This window comes from Bufo gargarizans, chromosome 2 (genome assembly GCF_014858855.1).
Source record: "Bufo gargarizans isolate SCDJY-AF-19 chromosome 2, ASM1485885v1, whole genome shotgun sequence".
In the NCBI taxonomy this organism is placed as follows: Eukaryota; Metazoa; Chordata; class Amphibia; order Anura; family Bufonidae; genus Bufo; species Bufo gargarizans.
In genome coordinates this window covers 338,761,988-338,783,557 of record NC_058081.1, presented here as the reverse complement: position 1 = coordinate 338,783,557, position 21,570 = coordinate 338,761,988, and the positions used below count along the sequence as shown (strand labels likewise).

Below are 21,570 nucleotides of genomic sequence, written 5' to 3'. Positions count from 1 at the left end.
ACTAAATTAGGAAATTGCTAAATTGGGAATTGTATTTCAACCCAGAACACAAAATGTGCTTTGACGGACACTAAATAACTTGCCCAGCCACAACAGTACAGCAGTAACGACAGATTTAGCAGGATATAAATTTGAGGCCTAGTATTTAGGCGCTGGGTGACAGGTATAGATTTACTGACAGAATTAGACTTGGAAATGCACAGTAGCGTGTGTGTGAAGTTATTCAGAATGATCCTATCAGCACCTTGATTCTGATATACCCTTTTAGGGATGTATTTAAAGTAGGCCTGATACAGCAGAAACCACTAAATTAGGAAATTGCTAAATTGGGAATTGTATTTCAACCCAGAACAAAAAGTGTGCTTTGACGGACACTAAATAACTTGCCCAGCCACAACAGTACAGCAGTAACGACAGATTTAGCGGGATATAAATTTGAGGCCTGGTATTTAGGTGCTGGGTGACAGGTATAGATTTACTGACAGAATTAGACTTGGAAATGCACAGTAGCGTGTGTGTGAAGTTATTCTGAATGACCCTATGTGCACCTTGAATATTATATACCCTTTTAGGGATAGATTTCAAATAGCTCTGATACAGCAGAAACCACTAAATTAGGAAATTGCTAAATTGGGAATTGTATTTCAACCCAGAACAAAAAATGTGCTTTGACGGACACTGAATAACTTGCCCAGCCACAACAGTACAGCAGTAACGACAGATTTAGCGGGATATAAATTTGAGGCCTAGTATTTAGGCGCTGGGTGACAGGTATAGATTTACTGACAGAATTAGACTTGGAAATGCACAGTAGCGTGTGTGTAAAGTTATTCTGAATGACCCTATGTGCACCTTGAATATTATATACCCTTTTAGGGATAGATTTCAAATAGCTCTGATACAGCAGAAACCAATAAATTAGGAAATTGCTAAATTGGGAATTGTATTTCAACCCAGAACAAAAACTGTGCTTTGACGGACACTAAATAACTTGCCCAGCCACAACAGTACAGCAGTAACGACAGATTTAGCTGGATATAAATTTGAGGCCTAGTATTTAGGCGCTGGGTGACAGATATAGATTTACTGACAGAATTATACTTGGAAATGCACAGTAGCGTGTGTGTGAAGTTATTCAGAATGACCCTATCAGCACCTTGATTCTGATATACCCTTTTAGGGATGTATTTAAAGTAGGCCTGATACAGCAGAAACCACTAAATTAGGAAATTGCTAAATTGGGAAATGTATTTCAACCCAGAACAAAAACTATGCTTTGACGGACACTAAATAACTTGCCCAGCCACAACAGTACAGCAGTAACGACAGATTTAGCTGGATATAAACGTGAGGCCTAGTATTTAGGCGCTGATGTAGTATATGGCCAAAAAATAAACAGACTATTGCTGGTTAAATGCACTTGGTGTGACAGCTTGACCAACCACACTACTGAGGGTTAAATGCACTTGGTGACAGGCGCAGCTTGCCCCTGATGTAGTATATGGCCAAAAAATAAACAGACTATAGCTGGTTAAATGCACTTGGTGTGACAGCTTCACCCTGATGTAGGCTTTAGCCAAAAAACAACCACACCATTGAGGGTTTAATGCACTTGGTGACAGGCGCAGCTTGCCCCTGATGTAGTATATGGCCAAAAAATAAACAGACTATTGCTGGTTAAATGCACTTGGTGTGACAGCTTCACCCTGATGTAGGCTTTAGCCAAAAAACAACCACACCATTGAGGGTTTAATGCACTTGGTGACAGGCGCAGCTTGCCCCTGATGTAGTATATGGCCAAAAAATAAACAGACTATTGCTGGTTAAATGCACTTGGTGTGACAGCTTCACCCTGATGTAGGCTTTAGCCAAAAAACAACCACACCATTGAGGGTTAAATGCACTTGGTCGCAGCTTGTGCTGGCGCACCACAAGACACAAAATGGCCGCCGATCACCCCAGAAAAAAGTGACTGACAAACGGTCTGGGCAGCCTAAAAACAGTGAGCAATTGAGTATCAGCAGCTCAATGATCCACAGCTTCAGATCGATCCCCTGATGGAGTCTTTTGGAGGAGTTAATCAGCCTAATCTCGCCCTACTGTCGCAGCTGCAACCTCTCCCTACGCTAATCAGAGCAGAGTGACGGGCGGCGCTATGTGACTCCAGCTGAAATTATGACGCTTGTTGATTGGCTGCTTTGCAGCCTTTCAAAAAGCGCCAAGAAAGCAACGAACACCGAACCCGAACCCGGACTTTTACGAAAATGTCCGGGTTCGGGTCCGTGTCACGGACACCCCAAAATTCGGTACGAACCCGAACTATACAGTTCGGGTTCGCTCATCTCTACTTATAAACTTAAAAATATATAAATTTGGTAATTGTAACCCTAACAACCCTCAGAATAATGTTATCATGTCACTTTTACCACACTGTGAACACCATAGTTATACAATACAGTATATGTAGCCCAAAATGGTACAATTCATTCAGCAAAAGACAAGCACTCAGATGATTTTAGGTGTTAAAAGTGCATGATCTGAATTGTCTCTGATCACAGACTCTCCCACTGAGGGTCTGCTGTATAAAACAGCAGAAACCCTCCAACTATAGCGCCCACTCAGCTCAGCACCTTTCAAACCACATTTGTTTACTTCCAATAAGGAGTCCATTTTTAGAGATGTTTATTTTTATGTTGAATCCATTTTTTTCCAATTTGACCTAGAAACAAGACAAATATAGCAAAAAAGGTGGAAGTTGGATTGTGCAACTTGAGATTGGTTTAATTTATGGACTTTTATGGACAAGTGGTATGTCAGTGGGAAGGGGTTTTATTTAAACCGATCTGTTACATGGATAGCAAAAATTGACAGTATTGTATGCTATTCATTTAACAGCTCCTTCTATTAATTTCAATTTTTTTTTTCTTGACTAGCGTATTGTCAATTCGCTCACCCTGCCCATACCCCATTTTCCCAAAAGGACTCAACAACAAAAGGTGGATTTTATTGGCCACAGCAGCTATTTTATTAAACATAAATAACATAAATATTAAATAACACCGTACCCAAGGCCTTACCACCTGAAAGCCTGCCCCCAGAGCCTAACCAACCTAGAACCTCTTGAAAATCACGGGGGTAGTCCTTGGAGCCCCACTAACCTGACGGGTAACTGCCCCTCCTTTAAAATTACCTCTAGCCGTTAAACGCCAGCTCAGAGGCAGAATCGGTAACTATGGGCAACAACGAGGGCAGATACCCGCCATACGCCACTCCATAAACCAATCCCTGGGGAGTCCAGAGCCTCCTTTGGCTCCCTCCCCACCACATAACCACTAACTCCAAGGACCCCCCACTGCCCTGCCTTGGCCACCATGACAAAAACACCATTCTGCCTGGCCAACTAAACTACACCCCTTCCATAACACCCAAACCCCCACATTCCCGAACTCCACACTACTTTTAGCGTATCTTGCAACCTAAGGGTGGGTGGGTGGTGGCTGCTCCCAACAACCCCTATATAATACCTAAACCCCCTCCCCTAAAATGCCACCCCTTCCTGCCCACCTATTAACCCTATACTAGCTTACCCTCCAGTCATGCCTGGCCTTCCCCCATGCTTTCAGCCCCAGGTCCGGCCAGCACTTGACTAGCATATTGTCAATTAGTTCACCATGCCGATACCCCATTTTCCCAATAAGACTCAACAAGAAAAAATTGATTTTATTGGCCACAGCAGCCATTTTATTAAACATAATTAACATAAATAAACACCTTCTCTTCTCCTACCGACCCACAAACCTGCCCCAACTGTACAAACAGCTCCCCTAACAACTCAAAGGAGACCAGCCGGCGCTGATCCACGCCAGCCGACTACCTCCTCCAACCCTTCAGTGCCTGTACCACCCAAAATGATTTTGTAACATCCTGCACGTTCCGGCTCCTACAAACAAACGGCACCCCAGCCATAAACTTGTTCATTATGTATACTAACCACGCCTCCTCCCTGCAATGCCCCACAAACGTCAGCAACAAAAACCCATCCTCTAGCCCACACCCCTGAAAACGCTGCTTCCACGTACCCCACAGATCCCATGCCTTACCGTACGCCGCCCAGGTACCTGACGCCAACGACCCCCTCACCAACTTGTCTACCAACCAAATGGCAGCTTTCACAATTCCTGAAGGAAGCCTGTTCCTTCCACGTCCACCTCCGGAGCCAGCACCCGAACACGGTCCCACTGGAAACGAGACAAAGCATCCGCAATTGAATTATCTACCCCAGGAACATGGGCCGCGACTATCCAAGCATTCAAAGACAAACAGACCAAAACTAGGCGCTGCAGCAAGCGCACAACTGGCGGAGACGAGGCCGAAAGGTGATTAATGGCCTCCACCACCACCAGATTGTCGCAATGGAAGCGCACTTTTTTATTCTGGAAAAAATCCCCCCAAATAACCACCACCACCACAATGGGGAGGAGCTCTAACAACACCTGATTCTTCACCCAACCCTCATCTCTCCATTGTGCTGGCCACTCCCCCACGCACCACTGACCCTGCAAATAAACCCCGAAACCATACCCCCCTGCCGCATCCGTAAACAAGTCGAGGTCTGCTGCCCCATCACATCCGCCATCCACAACGAACGCCCATTATACAACTTCAAAAAGGATGCCCACACCCCCAAATCATCCCGCAGCTCCCGATGTAGCCGCACAAAATGATGAGGGGCCTGGACTCCCGCTGTTGCCCTAGCCAACCTTCTACAAAAAATATGCCCCATGGGCATGATACGGCTTTCCTAACAATGACTGAACCTCCCGCAGTTGCATCTTTTTTTTGCCCGCATGCTGCCGCCGCCACCACCTGCCGTAAGTCCTCCACCTTATCCTCAGGCAACCTACACTCCATTGCCACCATGTCAATAACTATCCCCAAAAAACTCAGCCCGGTAGTAGGGCCCTCCATTTTAGTAGATGCCAAAGGAACTCCAAAACTGTGTGCCATAACCTCAAAGGAGCGTAACATAACCGAACAACCCTTCGATTTTGGCTGCCCAATGAACAAAAAAATCATCCAAATAATGGATGATGGAACCACAGCCTGATCACTCGCAAGCCACCCATTCCAAAAACGTACTGAATGACTCAAAATAGGCACACGAAACCGAACAACCCAAGGGTCAGCACCTATCAACAAAAAAACGCCCCATCCCAAAAACAGCCCAGCAAATGCTGTCACTTCGGGTGCACAGGCAAAAGACAAAATGCCGCCTCAATGTCTAACTTGGCTAAAAGAGCCCCCCGCCCATATTCCCTAACCCAACAAACCGCTTTGTCGAATGATGTGTAAACCACTGAACACAACTCCGCCGCAATCCCATCAATAACCGAACCCCTTTTGGAAAAAAAAAGGTGATGGATAAGACGAAATTTGTTAGGCTCCCTCTTTGGTACCACACCCAACGGCGACACCCTTAATTCCGGCATCGGCAGCTCCCTAAAGGGACCTGCCATGCGACCCAACTCCACTTCTTTCCGCAACTTCTCAGACACCACCCCCGGAAACTCAGATTCCTCCCCCCTTTCCAAACCCCGCCCTCCACAAACAGAATACGAAAACCCTCCCTAAAACCCACCAAAAGGAACTCAGCTGCCGCATTCGGATAACTATTTAGAAACTGCACCATCTTGGCCACCTGAATTGGAGTCCGCCGCTTTTCCTGCTGCATCCCCCCAACTCCCCCCCTTGCATCCCTTGAAGCACCTCTGTGCCCTGTGATTCCCCCCACATGAGGAACATTCATGCTTAAACTTGCACCTGTCCCCATATTTGCATCCCCCTTCGTTGAACAGGAAACATAACCCCTTTTGAGAGGCCGCCGAACGCTCCGATTGCCCGGAACCCCCTGTTCCTCCCTAAAAGGACTGCCCTGCCCTACTCTGAGCCATTACCCGCATCTACAAGCCAATGTCCTTGTGGTCCCAACGGATGCTCGTACGTACCGCCTTCCGCTGCTGAAACTGCTCATTATACCACAGCCATCCCTGGCCCCCGTATACCCGGTACGCTTCCCCCACCGCATCTAGGTAACAAAACAGCGCAGAGCAGTTCTCAGGCGCTTTCTCCCCAATCACGCTAGCCAGGATCATAGATGCCTGCAACCAGTTAGAAAACGTCCACAGAATCAGCCAGTACCGCCGTTTTTCCTCCTCTTCCTTTTTATCCTCCCTCAGGTCCCTATCCAAATTAAATCTTTCCAATGGGAGTAACGAGAATATATCCACGTACTCCCCTTTCCAAATCTTCTCTTTTAACTCAGGCTTCAAATGGGCCCCCAGCGTCCCCTCAAAGCACACATAAACCTCGCTCTTCGCTGCGTCGTCCAGCCGAGGTTCCCTGTTCTCCCTAGCCCCTTCCTTATCAGCCGAGCTTTGCAACACCGCCCCCGACGATACGCTAGCCGTGCTTCCGGCCGCCTCCCCCCCGTCACCCCTGACCCACTACTACCCGCTAATCCAAGCACCGGTAAACCCGGGTGCCAGCCCAGACCCTACCCACCCCTTCACCAAATCCCGCAAACCCAATAACAACTCTCCCAGACCGCCCGCGACCACCACCCCAGGACATCCTGACTACCGGAGCCCCTCCCCTCAATACAAGAAACCGTTAAAGGGAAATCCCCATGTGCTTCACGAGCTGCGTGGATGCTGTGATTCCACCAGCCACAACATGATGCAGTGGAGCTTGACCGGCGCAGACCTCTCCTCTGGACGTCCGTGGTTCTTCAGCACTGCCGGTGCCCTCCCCTGCCCTTGCAGTCCTCCAAGCCTGCAGTACCGCAGCTTCGCCACCAGTGGCCACTACCACATGGGCTGACGACGACTCCAGGCCAGCCAAATGCTGCCCGCCTCTATCTTCCAGCACAGGTCTGCCATCTTGACCCCGCTGTTCCTCCAGACTGGAATGCAGTACCCTTCCACGCTGGGCACGCTCACCCCCGCCTGGGGCAGCTGACGTTCCCGGTCCTGCGTCCCTGCCGTCTGCTGCTGAGGAGGAGACGTCCGGCCTCCCCCTCTCCGGGTCCCGGCGCAGGACCCGCAGGGTCTCTTCTGGGCCTAGTCCTCCACGGCCGGCAACAGGGGGAAGCTGTGGCACCTGCCTCCCCCTGAAATCCCTGGATGGCCTCCTCCAACCAGTCTGCCCCTCTGCTCACCACCGCAGCCCGAAGCTGCGCCAACAGCGCTTCCACGTCCGACATCGGGACAGACACCAAGAAGGTACTGGATACTGTCACTGGGGTTCTCAGCGGGCTTCTCCCTTCTCTGTCCCCTCAAAATGGCACCTTTCCCACCCCAACAACCCCTATATAATACCTAAACCCCCTCCCCTAAAACTCTGCCCCTTCCTGCCCACCTATTAACCCTATACTAGCCTACTCTCCCTATCCCTCCCTCCAAACGCAGTCATACTTGGCCTTCACCCAGGCTTTCGGCCCTAGGTCCGGCCAGCACTGGATTGCGACAGAAAGAGTGACAACAGTGTTTTTTTTTGTGGATAAAATAATGCAGATATCTGAGCTTCTAATCTAATTACAAAATAGACAGGTACCGAATGAAACAAAACGACTGACATACATTTTTTATATAAAAGCCTATGGAGGAGATTTATCAAACAGGTGTAAAGTAGAACTGGCTTAAGTTGCCCATAGCGTTTTTCACAGCTTCTTTGGAAAATGAAAGGTGGAATCTGATTGGTTGCAATGGGCAACTAGGCCAGTTCTACTTTACACCAGTTTGATAAATCTCCCCCCATGTATCTGTTAACTGCATCTGTTTTTTTCCAATGTTTCCGAGTAAAAACAGTTATGTTTAATAGATACATTAGCTTCGATAGGAAAACATGCGGCAAAAGTGTATATTTTGTCTAGTTTGCATTCCTGTCTCTTTTTAGGATGTGAAATAGGCCTTAGTTATTGGCTACACATACTCATCCATAAAGGCTGGGAAATATTTATTAAAAAATAACCCAAATCAGGAGGAAAGTGGAAAACATCTGCATGAATTTTAGCATATGTCAGCATGCACTTTTTTGTGTTTTTTTTTTTACATATTTTACCTTTTGCACTGTTCGCAATTCAGTTGATTAAACTGTAAGCAACATCCACGGTAAAAGCAGGATGTAACAGTTGTGGATTGTACTGTCCATTTTATGCACATACACAGCAAAACTGCATCTTACCAATAGGTTCATATTTAGCACTTACTGTATAATGGTAGACTCCTCTGTCCCACAGAGTAGCAGTGCTCACAAACTTAAAATATAAAGGGGGTGGTTTCTGTAAATAAAGCAATCATATAAATGGCAATATTAGACTTGCAAAAATAATAAAGTACATTGATGAATGATAGTTCATTTACTTTTCTAATTTGTTTAGCATATCTGTTGCGATGAAAGCAATGTTGAGTGCTTTCATAGGAAACCTTTGAAAACACATAATACAGTTACCGAATAATCAGTTATTGACTTTATAGAACGATTTACCATCCATTAGAAATGTATTATATATTACAAATATTATAAATATTACCATAAGCAGGTTTCCTGACATTTAAGCAAAACCTGTTCAGAACATGCGACTCAGGGTATAATATCAAGTTGCCACTTGTTTGATATCAACTATATGTCTTACATTTCATCAAAACAATCATCCAGCAAGAAGCTCAAAAATTATGCAAGTCACTAACTACAGAGCATATTTACCTGGCATTTCTTATCCTCAGATAGTGTAGCTTAATTGATTATTTTATTATTATCATTATTATTATTATTATTATTATGTTTAGCTGAGCTCCATGTGTGCCTTAGCTATAGTGTGTACAGGGAGTCTGAGGTAGTCTGGAAGATACCCCCTTTGTCATCATTGGTCCAGGCTGCTGTAAGAGGGCAGAAAATGCCTGCATTCTCTCTTACAGAAATATGTATTATTTTGCTGTTATGCGGAAGTTACTGTCAGGTGCTTATTTTGTGATGTACTGCCTCATACATACGTGCAGCACTTCAATATGTTATGGATGACATGCCATGTAAAGTGCCTTATGCTGCAGTTTGATAATTAATTAAGTAATGTAAGCACAGCTGTAAGTATCTAAAGGAGAAGCAGCCAATTGTCAGGAAGGAATTGTTCCTTCCGACAATCGATTGCTCGTTAAGTGGAGGTGAAGCGCTGCATTTACATGCAGAGATCTCCTCCACCATATGAGGACGAGCAGCTGCTGGTAGATGGCTGCTACTATAGCTCGTCCCCATATAAAATTCTTCTTCCTGGGCAGCAGAGTACTGTTTACAGCACGATCTGCTGCCCAGAAATGATGACTAAGATTAGAGATTTGTTACAAATTAATTTGTCAGAAAGCGCGTTAAATCAGGTCTATCCCGGGCTGCTGGTAAACTTTAGGGAGAGTGTATCTCGGTGTACATCACTGTGTAGTGCAGCAACATGCATAGCTAGTCTTTCTGGTAGTGAAACAGTACTGTGGGTCAGAATGACATGCAGGTCACATGAGATGTGCGCATCATCGTGCAGGCCACCAAGAGTCCTAGCGAACCCCTAGCTAAACCAAAAGAAAAGCATACAGCCTTCAGAAAAGCAAAGCAAAATTGCTGCGTGCCCCTGCAGGGGCTGTGTCCCAATGACTCTTTAGTGGAACAAAATAAGGACATGGAGGCGGCGCCAATAAAATAGTGGAGAAAAAAAGGTTTTGTAATCCATGCTGTGGCAGTGCGTGCAAACACATGCTTTTAAATCCCTTTTGTTAGCTGTAGAATGACTCTGCGTCAGTATTAGGCTTAGGCTACTTTCACACTCGTCTTTTGTGCTGATCCGTTATGGACGGATACATTGAGATAGTGCAACCGTCTGCATCCGTTCTGAACGGATCCGTTTGTATTTTCTTTAACATAGCCAAGACGGATCCGTCTTGAACACCATTGAAAGTCAATGGAGGACAGATCCATTTTCTATTGTTAGATTGTGTCAGTGAAAATTGATCTGTCGCCATTGACTTACATTGTGTGCCAGGACGGATCCTTTTGGCTCAGTTTCATCAGGCGGAAACCAAAACGCTGCAACCAGCGTTTTGGTGTCCGTCTCCAAAGCAGAATGGAGACTGAACTGATGCATTCTGAGCGGATCCTTTTCCATTCAGAATGCATAAGAATGCAAACTGATCCGTTTTGGACCGCTTGTGAGAGCCCTGAACGGATCTCACAAACAGAAAGCCAAAACGAGAGTATTAGACTGGGATCGACCTGAGAATCAGAAAGCGCTGATGCGGTTTTGGGGATTTACAAATTACTACAGAAAGTTTATCCTGAATTATTCCACTATTGTGAAGCTTTTGACTGATATGACCAAGAAAGGTGTGGACTTCTCAGTCTGGTCGGTGTGAAAGTAGACTTAGTTCACACTTCAGTAATTTGGTCAGTTATTCTCATAATTTAGGAATGTAGGCCTGAGAGTAGGCTCGGCTCCTGAATTTGGCTCACAATAAGTGATGGAAATAACTGACCAAATAACAGAAATGTAAACTCAGCCTTACAGGTCAGTGTTAGCGTCAGTAGCCCAAGATTCAAGTAGTGGCTCCATGATAGTGAGGAGGGTGTCGGCAGTAAGGCTGTGTTCACATCACTGTTATTTTTCAGTTCTTCTGATCCATCTTCTGATCCATTAGCGCAAAATAGCAGATCCTGTATTTTGAGCATCCGCCTTCAGACATTTGATCAGTATTTGTAAGGCAAAAACGAGAGTTGGTCCAAAACAGAGATTAAATTTGATGCAAATATTTTCATGTCTTCTGTGTTTGGACCCACTCTTGCTTTTGGCTTCCAAATCATGATCAAATCCTGATGCAAAATACTACTCAAGCAACTCGTTATGCATCTGACCATTTGCACAAGGGACTCGGAGGGACTCCCTGCCTTCATCTCCACTGCATACTGCCATGGTCTGTCGGGGTCATGTGCGTTGTCTTCGTCATCACCCTCTAGCTCCTACTGCTCCTCACCTCTCGCTTGGGGAGATAAACCACCTAGTTCAGTATAGAATTCCTGGACGTTTATGTCCTCCTCTCATCATCATCCTCCTAATGTGCCAGTTCTGCCTCCACAGGTCCTGGCGACTGACAAATAAAGTGGCCTACTCAAAGGGCATGAGCAAACGGCAGGTGTCAAGCATGAGCTGCCACTGTCTAACATCAACTTTACACTGGGGAGTAGTCCTGTCTGTCTGCATCATCAAGAAATCGGTCTGAGTGAAGATGTGCTCAATGCAGGGTACATGGGTCAGCTCTCCCTGATGCAGCGCAGACAGAATGTTCTTCCCGTTATCGGTAACAATGGTTCCTATCTCCAGTTGGTGAGGAGACAGCCAGGATTAGATTTCTTGGTTGATGACGCAGAGCAGTTCCTCCCCGGTGTGACTCTGTTCGCCCAGGCTGACAACATCGTGCTTTGCATAGGTGGTATACTGGAGGACCACTCCAAACTGTGCTTAAGTTGGAGGATGAGGACAAGGTGGAGGATGGGAGGCAGAGGATGACATTGGTGCAGAAATTCCAGTATTACAACGTGGAGGTGGCATTGCCATCACCTGGCCAAGTTGCTGTTGTGTCTGGGCCGGAATCACATTTGCCCAGTGGGTTGTAAAGGACATATATTGTCCTTGATCATAGTTACAGCTTGACATGTCAGCGCTAGCATGAACTGTACCAGAAACCAACAGAATCAAGGACTGGCCCACCTTCTGCTCGACATACGTGTGCAGGGCTGGTACAGCTTTTTTTAGAGAAAAAATGATGGCTTTGGACTCTCCACCTTGGGTAGGCACAAGCCATCAGTACTCCTAAATGTTCAGAGTCCATGATATGGAAAGGGAGAGACTATAGTACCAGCAACTTGGCCAGGTGCACGTTCAGCTTCTGCGCCGTTAGATGAGTGCACACATACTGTTGTCTCTTTGCAATCGCCTTGGTAACCGATTGCTGGCGAAATACGTCATGAGCAGTAGGAGGTGGAGGAGCATTAGAAGTAATAGACAAAGGGAAAGAACAATAGCTTCCTTCTGCTGATGTTGAGGAGCCCTGACTGCTGGAGAAGGCGTGCAGGCTGCTGGGAGATGCCACTGTTAGCCATAGTGTACATTAATTGAATAAGTAATGTAACAGATTAAGTATGAATGGCGCAGCAGGTGTACTAGATAAACGTGCTTATATATTAGACCGCATGTTGAGAGTAAATCTGATGCACAGTAAGTAAATGTATAACAGGGCTGCACCTTAATGGGGAAGGGGCAGCTGTGTTGGGGAAGAAGATGGCTAGAAGGTTGGAGGAGTGTTTAAACTAGGGACTGAGGGGGAGGGTAATTATGTTATAGGATGGGAAGATAGTGCAGATAGAGACTGGGGGCAAGGTAGTGGGACTGGGGGAGAAATGGAAGGAGGGACTAGAACAGTTCAGAAGGAAAGGTGTACGGTAAAAAATACACATAAACCTCTCAAATGTATGTATACTAATGCCAGAAGCATGACTAATAAAACTGGTGAACTGGAATTAGTGTTGTGTGAGGAGGACTATGACATAGTGGGAATAACTGAGACATGGCTGGATGATAGCTATGACTGGGCAGTTAATGTACAGGGTTACAGTCTGTTTAGAAAGGATCGTCAAAACCGGAGAGGGGGAGGGGTCTGCCTTTATGTAAAGTTCTGTCTAAAGACCACACTCCGTGAAGATATAAGTGAGGGACATGAACATGTGGAGTCGCTGTGGGTAGAGATACATGGAGCTAAAAACAATAATAAATTACTAATAGGAGTTTACTATAAACCACCTAATATACCATAGTCCACAGAAAATCCACTACTAAACGAGATAGACGAGGCGGCAAATCATAATGAGGTGGTTATTATGGGGGACTTCAACTACCCAGATATAGACTGGGAAACTGAAACTTGTATATCTCATAAAGGAAACAGGTTCTTGGGAATAACCAAAGACAATTACCTCTCCCAACTGGTTCAGGACCCGACTAGAGGGACGGCCATACTGGACTTAGTATTAACCAATAGGCCTGACCCTAAAATATTCTTCAATTATATAAATGCTAAAAAGTATAAATCTGAAGGTGTCGGCCCTTTAAAGAGTAATGAGGGGGGAGTCGCAGAGAGCGACGAGGAGAAAGCAAAGCTGTTAAATATTTTTTTCTCCAATGTATTCACTGGGGAAAATAAACTGTCAGATGACATGCTGAATGTTGAAATAAATTCCCCATTAAAAGTGTCCTGTCTGACCCAGGAAGAAGTACAACAGCTACTTAAAAAGATTAAAATAGACAAATCGCCAGGACTGGATGGCATACACCCCCGTATCCTAAGGGAATTAAGTAATGTCATAGCCAGACCCTTATTTCTGATATTTGCAGACTCTATATTGACAGGGAATGTCCCACAGGATTGGCGCATGGCAAATGTGGTGCCAATATTCAAAAAGGGTCCAAAAACAGAGCCTGGTAACTATAGGCCGGTAAGTTTAACATCTGTTGTGGGTAAACTGTTTAAAGGTTTTCTGAGAGATGCTATGTTAGAGCATATTAACGGAAATAAGCAAATAACACCATATCAGCATGGCTTCGTGAGGGATCAGTCATGTCAAACTAACTTAATCGGTTTCTATAAGGAGGTAAGTTCTAGACTTGACAGCGGCGAATCAATGGATGTCGTGTATCTGGACTTCTCCAAAGCATTTGACACTGTACCACATAAAAGGTTAGTATATAAAATGAGAATGCTTGGACTGGGAGAAAATGTCTGTATGTGGGTAAGTAACTGGCTCAATGAAAGAAAACAGAGGGTGGTTATTAATGGTACATACTCAGATTGGGTCACTGTCACTAGTGGAGTACCTCAGGGGTCAGTATTGGGTCCTATTCTCTTCAATATATTTATTAATGATCTTGTAGAAGGCTTGCATAGTAAAATATAAATTTTCGCAGATGACACTAAACTGTGTAAAGTAATTAACACTGAAGAGGACAGTATACTACTACAGAGGGATCTGGAGAGATTGTAGTCTTGGGCAGATAAGTGGCAGATGAAGTTTAACACTGACAAATGTAAAGTTATGCACATGGGAAGGAATAGTGCAAGTCACCCGTACTTATTAAATGGTAAAACACTCGGTAACACTGACATGGAAAAAGATCTGGGAATTTTAATAAACAGCAAACTAAGCTGCAAAAGCCAGTGTCAGGCAGCTGCTGCCAATAAGATAATGGGTTGCATCAAAAGGGGAATAGATGCCTGTTATGAGAACATAGTCCTATCACTTTACAAATCATTAGTCAGACCACACATTTCTGGGCTCCTGTAAACAAGGCAGACATAGCAGAGCTGGAGAGGGTTCAGAGGAGGGCAACTAAAGTAATAACTGGAATGGGGGAACTACAGTACCCTGAAAGATTATCAAAATTAGGGTTATTCACTTTAGAAAAAAGACGACTGAGGGGAGATCTAATTAATATGTATAAATATATCAGGGGTCAGTACAAAGATCTATCCCATCAGCTATTCATTCCCAGGACTGTGACTGTGACAAGAGGACATCCTCTGCGTCTGGAGGAAAGAAGGTTTGTACACAAACATAGAAGAGGATTCTTTACGGTAAGAGCAGTGAGACTATGGAACTCTCTGCCTGAGGAGGTGGTGATGGTGAGTACAATAAAGGAATTCAAGAGGGGCCTGGATGTATTTCTGGAGTGTAATAATATTACAGGCTATAGCTACTAGAGAGAGATTGTTGATCCAAGGAGTTATTCTGATTGCCTGATTGGAGCCGGGAAGGAATTTTTTATTCCCCTAAAGTGAGGAAAATTGGCTTCTACCTCACAGGGGTTTTTTGCCTTCCTCTGGATCAACTTGCAGGATGACAGGCCGAACTGGATGGACAAATGTCTTTTTTCGGCCTTATGTACTATGTTACTATGTTACTATGAACAGAACAGATTAAGTATGAATGGTGCAGTAAGTGTACTAGATAAGCACGCCTATATATTAGAATGTCTGTTGACAATGAGTCTGATGCACAGTAAGTCTATATATAATAGAACAGATTGAACATTAATGGAGCAGTAAGTGTATTAGATAACAGTGCTTATATATCAGAACACCTGTTGAGACTAAGGCTACTTTCGCACTGGTGTTTTGAATTCCGTTTGTGAGATCCGTTTCAGGGATCTCACAAACGGTTCAAAACGGAGCAGTTCAGCCCCAATACATTCGGAATGGATAAGGATCCGTTCAGAATGCATCAGTTTGGCTCCGTTCCGCCTCCATTCCGACCTGGATGCGGACACCAAAATGCTGTTTCCAGCGTTTTGGTGTCCACCTGGTGATGCGGAGCCAAACGGATCCGTCCTGACTTACAATGTAAGTCAATAGGAGCGGATCCGTTTTCACTGACACAATATGGTGCAATTGAAAATGGATCCTTTCCCTATTGACTTTCAATGTAAGTCAAGACAGATCCGTTCTGAACGGACACAATCGTTTGCATTATAGGTGCAGATCCGTCTGTGCATAATACCAGATGGATCCACACCTAACGCAGGTGTGAAAGTAGCCTAAGTCTGATGCACAGTAAGTCTATGTATAACAGAACAGATTAATACTTAAAGGGGTTGTCCGTGTTATTTTTTTGTTCTTTATATGTTTCTAACTAATCAAATATAACAGCTTTACCATGCACTTATGCATCTGTTGTTGCTCCTTTCTCAGATTTTACTGAGGGTCACATGACCTGTAATGTCAGCTTCTCTCCCTGCTCTAATAATGATTCGTGCACAAGCCTGAGACCTGTGTACGAGACATCACTGTGCTGGCCACGCCCCCTGCACTGCTGGCTGCTGCTTATTGCTCTCTACCTAGATTCTTAACCCCTTCAGCACAGACTCAGGGCTGAAGGCTTTACTGGGTAGCTGCAGGCAGTGAGGAGACAAATGCTGGGCACAGGAGCTGACAGAGGAGTTCTGCAGAGCATTGCACAACAGGTAGGGGGAAGATCATGTGTGTATCAGCAGTGTCATTGTAAAGCTGGGACCTGTAGTCCTACACATACAACATGCTGCTGAGTCTCCCAGCAGGCAGACATGTCACTCAGGGCAGCACTTGTCTTCACTCCCTTTGCAGAGTGGGGGAGGGGCATAGATCGTTATTACTGCAGCTAAACAAAGGGCCAGAAGAGAACCAGAGAAATGAGGAAAAATATTTTTTTTTACCTAAAACTTGCTTAGCTTAGTTATATATTGCTGCCCATCAGATTTACAGTGCTATATATATTTTCTTTCATAACTCGGACAACCCCTTTAATGGCGCAGTAAGCATACTAGATAAATGAGCCTATATATTAGTCTGTGGACAATGTGTCTGATGCACAGTAAGTCTATGTATAAGAGATTAAATATAAATAGCGCAGCAGATGATCTAGAAACACATGCCTATATATTAGACTGCCGGTTGACAATGAGTCTGTTGCGCAGTAAGTCTATGTATAACAGAACAGATTAAGTATGAATGGTGCAGCAGTTGGTGCACCATGCATAATCCCTATGCTCTCCCTACAGTGTATAAAAATTCTCCCCACAATCTCCATACACTGTCCCTATCCAATATTCTACAATTAACAGCTTTGTTAAGCACTGTCCCTAGAGCTTGGCACAGTCCCTATGCTCAGCTCACAGTAAAATAGCAGAGACCAGGCGAGATGAGGCTTTTATAGGGCTGTGAAATCACAGGGGGTGGCTATCTGCCGATTGGCTGCCTGCATGGCAATATGGGTCATATTGCATTCCTGGGATTCTTACTTTTACTTTGTAACACGTGTAGCCACCATTTTAGGAAACAAATGATTCGTTACCATGAAGCGTGAGGAAATTTGGATTCGTGGCGAATTGTATTTTTCGTTCATCGGTTGATCTGCGGCACCTTTAGACAGGCAGATTATCACGAAGAAGCGTTTGTAGTAACTTTTGTTCTCAATAATCGTCGTGAACATCGAGCAATAGAAATCCAGCTTTAGCCATGTTTAATATGTACAGTGAGTGATGACATCACAGGTCACTTGTTTTGCTATTGATGGATTAAAACACCAAGCTTCTTTCACTATCTGGGATACTACCTCTATTTTTTCTTTTTGTGGATTCTTAAGGGAGCAGTTGGGTACAGCTCCAAAAGGGGAGTGCATCTGGACTTTGCAACTGAAACCCACTGTGGGTGCTGTATGTATTCTTTTTTCCAGACATCACAGGTGAGCCATATATGGAGATGTCAATGGATGCTACAAATATGTATGTGTGAAATCATGTGTGTGTATATGTCAAGAAATTGCATTGTAAATGTTTTGATATGTGTCTGGAAGCAATTGGTTAATTTCCATGCAGGCCAGAAAGCTGAGCTGAGTCAGGGTAGGGGTCACACTTATGAGTTCTCCATATTGTGTGGCATGTTCCTGCAGTTGATAAATAATTATAGGTGCCCATGAGGACTTTGTGGAATCCTGAGAACAAAGAGATTGCCAGAGCAACTGGTATGTAGAGGACCAGCCGTACTGCATGATGGTTAGTGTTCATCACCCTTTAATTTGGGTGCAACATGAGAAGAGAAAGTAAACCTGTTGCCACCAGTAGAGACACTGACACTGCCAAACCTGTTATAACCACCAAGCTTGTTGCCCCATGTAAGTCCAATAAAAACATTCCACCAACTGTGTCCACCTGATTCTTTCGATTATCCATGTGGGAAGGACCTCATGTATGCCACTTAATGGCTAAAAAAGATACTGCGCATGACCTGCACCTCTTATATGCGGCTCTTGCCTGAGACCACTCACGCTAAATCTTCCTTTTCTGATATTGACAACTAACCCTGTTCTCATCCCATTATCCTGACATGATCTAATGTCAGATCTCAGAACCCTGTGCCTATGGTATCTTATATGTATTAATTTTAGAGGCATTATCATTCTTTACTTTCCCCAATGGGGCTCACAATCTAAGTTCCACATCAGTATGTCTTTGGAGTGTGGTGTCATGATAGGGATCAGTGAGGCCCTGATCTTCATCCACGCCACTGTCCCTATCTACTTGCACTATCCACCCTAAGTGATGTGCAACAACAGTGGTTCACAAGGGGTCCCTTTAAGATGAGATAAGTGTTTCTTGATGTCAGATTCAATGAAGCAACAACGGGGCAAGTCCCTTTAAGAAATGGTGTTGGTACCCAGGTGTAGGAATGGCCGAGTGATATAGGATGGCCTATAATGTCCCTTAATGTTTTGTGCATGTGTCACTGAACCCCAGGAGATAGCTCTGAAGCAGAGTACAATTGAGGGATTTGAAGAAATATGTGATGAAGACCTTGTGATGAAGTTCAATGGCAGCTTTACTTTGCATAAACGTTTCTCCAAACGGTTTACAGACTTTATCTTGGTTCCAGCAGGCTTTAGCACTAACTCTGGCAGGCAAACAATCTCAACTCTGCTACATCAGTTTCTCTTTGGCTCTGCTGTACTAACAGACTTTAATGGAATCTCTGCTTCTGCAGGATGCTGCAACTTCTCTCTGTAGTGTCTGACTCTGGATTATGCCAGGGAATAGGTTAGAATCCTGGCAGCCTCAACATGGAGTCTCAACGAGAACAAACAAGAATTGCCCCACCTCATTCTGGTAGCAAAAAGGACTGGCCCACTTCTGACCAAGAAAGGAGGGGAGAATGGAATGGTGAGTTCCATTGTCTCTAAGTGTAGCACCTGCTGGTGAACCAGGCCCATTACATGAACAATTACATAACATTATTATAAATGCACAATGTGTCTAAGGACCTGGAAATAAATGCATAAGATAACATTATATTAGCATTCACAGACAGAAGCAGGGCGTAGGAGTGGTAATGCCACTCGGGGGCGTTACAGATGGCCCACAACTGGACAGCGGTCCCTTCCTAACTAGGTGCAGGGGCCTACAGCGAACAATTCATAGGACAAAATAATAAACAAAGTGACAGATACATAGAGCAGATAACAGACTAGTCAGGTCAGACAAATAGAGCCAGAACCAAATAAAACTGAAAATAGCAGAGTTATACAAATCAAAGTCGATACCAGGAAAATCTAATATAAGCCAAATCAGAAATCTGAAATGCACCAAGCCAGAAGGTGATACCAGGAAATCTCTTCAGATTCTAATTGTCAGGCAGAGGGATGATAGAAAATGTGCCAAGGTGCAAAATCCAGAGGTCAAGTGCAATAAAGCCAGGATATCAGTAATAGACACCTTAGTTACAGGCAACTATGACCTGCAGTACAGAGAGAGATGCAGGTGTCACTGCAAATGAGCGGAGCGCGCATATCGGCCAAGTAGAATCATCATGTGCGAGGAAACCAGAGTACTCGGAGGAAATCCATGCAAATACAGGGAAACTCCATGCAGATGTTGTCTTTGGTCAGATTCAAACCCAGGATCCAAGTGCTACAAAACACTAGTGCTAACCACTGAGCCACCATATCTTAGATGGCTGCTAAGATGGGGAGACTCATTCTGAACCTATGCAAAACACCACTTATTCTGTACTACATTGTAAGTCACTGAATGTGACTGAGCAGCAATACGTCAGTACGCCCATATTTCATTTGTAAAAAGACCATTAAGCAACAATACCAGGCATTGTTTAATACACAGCAGAGTCCGCTATGAGGTCATTTCTGAAAAGCATGTAGGTAAACTTTTTTCCAAACTCCATGTTAAGCCGCCCTTTTACTCAGACAAAACATATGAAGACAACAAACCAGGGTCTTAAAGACGGACAAGAATACAGGTGGGATCACTTCATTTCTGAAAAGCTATTGTAACCAAAAAAAAAGAAAACATACTTCAAAGTAAGAAGGAGTTCAGATATTCATTGGGAGCAAGTCATTAACTTGATTTTCCAATGAATCCAGCATTAGGCTTTCATTATCAACTGTTTGAATTTAGGCTGAACGGTAGCCGAATAATGTAGGTTGATCAATGCGAGCAAATTGAACAAGAGAATTTTGCAAGCTTCTAAATGCAATTAACCTGTTTGGCAGTAATTACATATTGAAAGCTTAATCGAGTACTCCTGGAAATTTACAAGGGGCTACATATGGTCTAAAGGTACACGGTCATATGAAAAAGCAGACACGCTGACCTCTTTTCATAAGAAAGAAGAGGCAGCGCTAAGTGTGGTGTTAATGACAAATACAGTTCAGCCTGACTAGGGACAAAACGAGGCAGCCTGCACGCTAAAAAAACAAGAATGGCTTTAATGAATTGGAGCACAATGCCGTTTAGTCACGGATGTCTTGGTTAACATGCAAGTGCAGACAGGTGATGCAATACAGGGTTAATTCTTTTTGTGTCTTATACACAAACACACGCTCTTGAGTGTATTCCGATAAATGAATGGAGCCACCTACTGAATCAGGTGGATGAAGAAAAGCTGTCCCTGCTCCTAATATCTTCAAGCTACTTCTGTTCCCTCTATAATGAGTTTGAAACTGGATACCCCAAGCTGAAAGGTCAGGATCAGAGCATATATCCCTGCCTGCTCTGCCTGCGAGATTAGAAATAAATAACATGAGGACGTGTACCATAGCTGGGGTTTATTTTTAATGTAAACAGGGAAATAGGATGCTGCCTCTAATTGAATTGACCAGGCAGAATGATGTGTGCCCTGCAACGGCGTAAGATTTTATCAGCAACCAATGAACCACTCGGCTACGAAGAGACGGGAGACACAGGACACTGAAATATTGTATATCTAGAGGTCTTAAATAATGCAATATGGATGTATGCTAAATATTATTTGTGCCTTTGAATTTGGCTGAAATTTTTGGGGTCATGTAAATTCATTTTCGGTCACAAAGTAATGGTGCTGCCCAATAACTTTTAATGGTAGTTGATCACCACTTCAGTTACCCTGACCTCCCTCTTCCATTTAACCAACACTAAACGACTCTCTAGTTCACGGTAAAAGTTTCACTATGCCTGCAGAATGTATAGTTGACTTATCTGCTTTTCAATGTTGTGGTCATGATTCGTCCCAGTCCCCTCATCACGTATGTCAGATTCTACCTGGCAGGCTTAAACACTCCCCTGCCACTTTTAGATGATGTCAACACAGTGTCCATCTTATATCATCTTCTGCAGGTTCCTTGCCCTGACAGCAGGAGCACGTGTCTCACACTACTGAAGCACACTGGGCAGAGGGTAGTCTGAGAATTTGGAGGCCATTTTAAATACACATAGAGGGGACTGGCAATGGTAAAGCAACACATAAAAGGGTGGCAGGTATATTAAGCACACATTTTGCATGTACAATGAAATATTTATTGTGAATTAGAGGGTCCTTCTAAAGGGGTTTCAATGCTAATGGCCTATCCTCAGGATAGGTCATCAATATCAGATTAGTGGGGTGTGAATCCAGGCAACACCTGTCTGAC

The 21,570-nt window shown here is 44.3% G+C and overlaps 1 protein-coding gene across 2 annotated transcripts in view; it reads right to left on the bottom strand.

Moving 5' to 3' along the window:
- The window catches only part of LOC122925946, a 405,237-nt gene that overhangs the window by 356,010 nt on the left and 27,657 nt on the right, over positions 1 to 21,570 (bottom strand). For both annotated transcript variants that reach the window (XM_044277293.1, XM_044277294.1), the window contains exon 2: positions 8,267 to 8,338. In XM_044277293.1, coding sequence (XP_044133228.1) covers positions 8,267 to 8,338 — 72 coding nt within the window. The remainder of the gene's footprint in view (positions 1 to 8,266; positions 8,339 to 21,570) is intronic.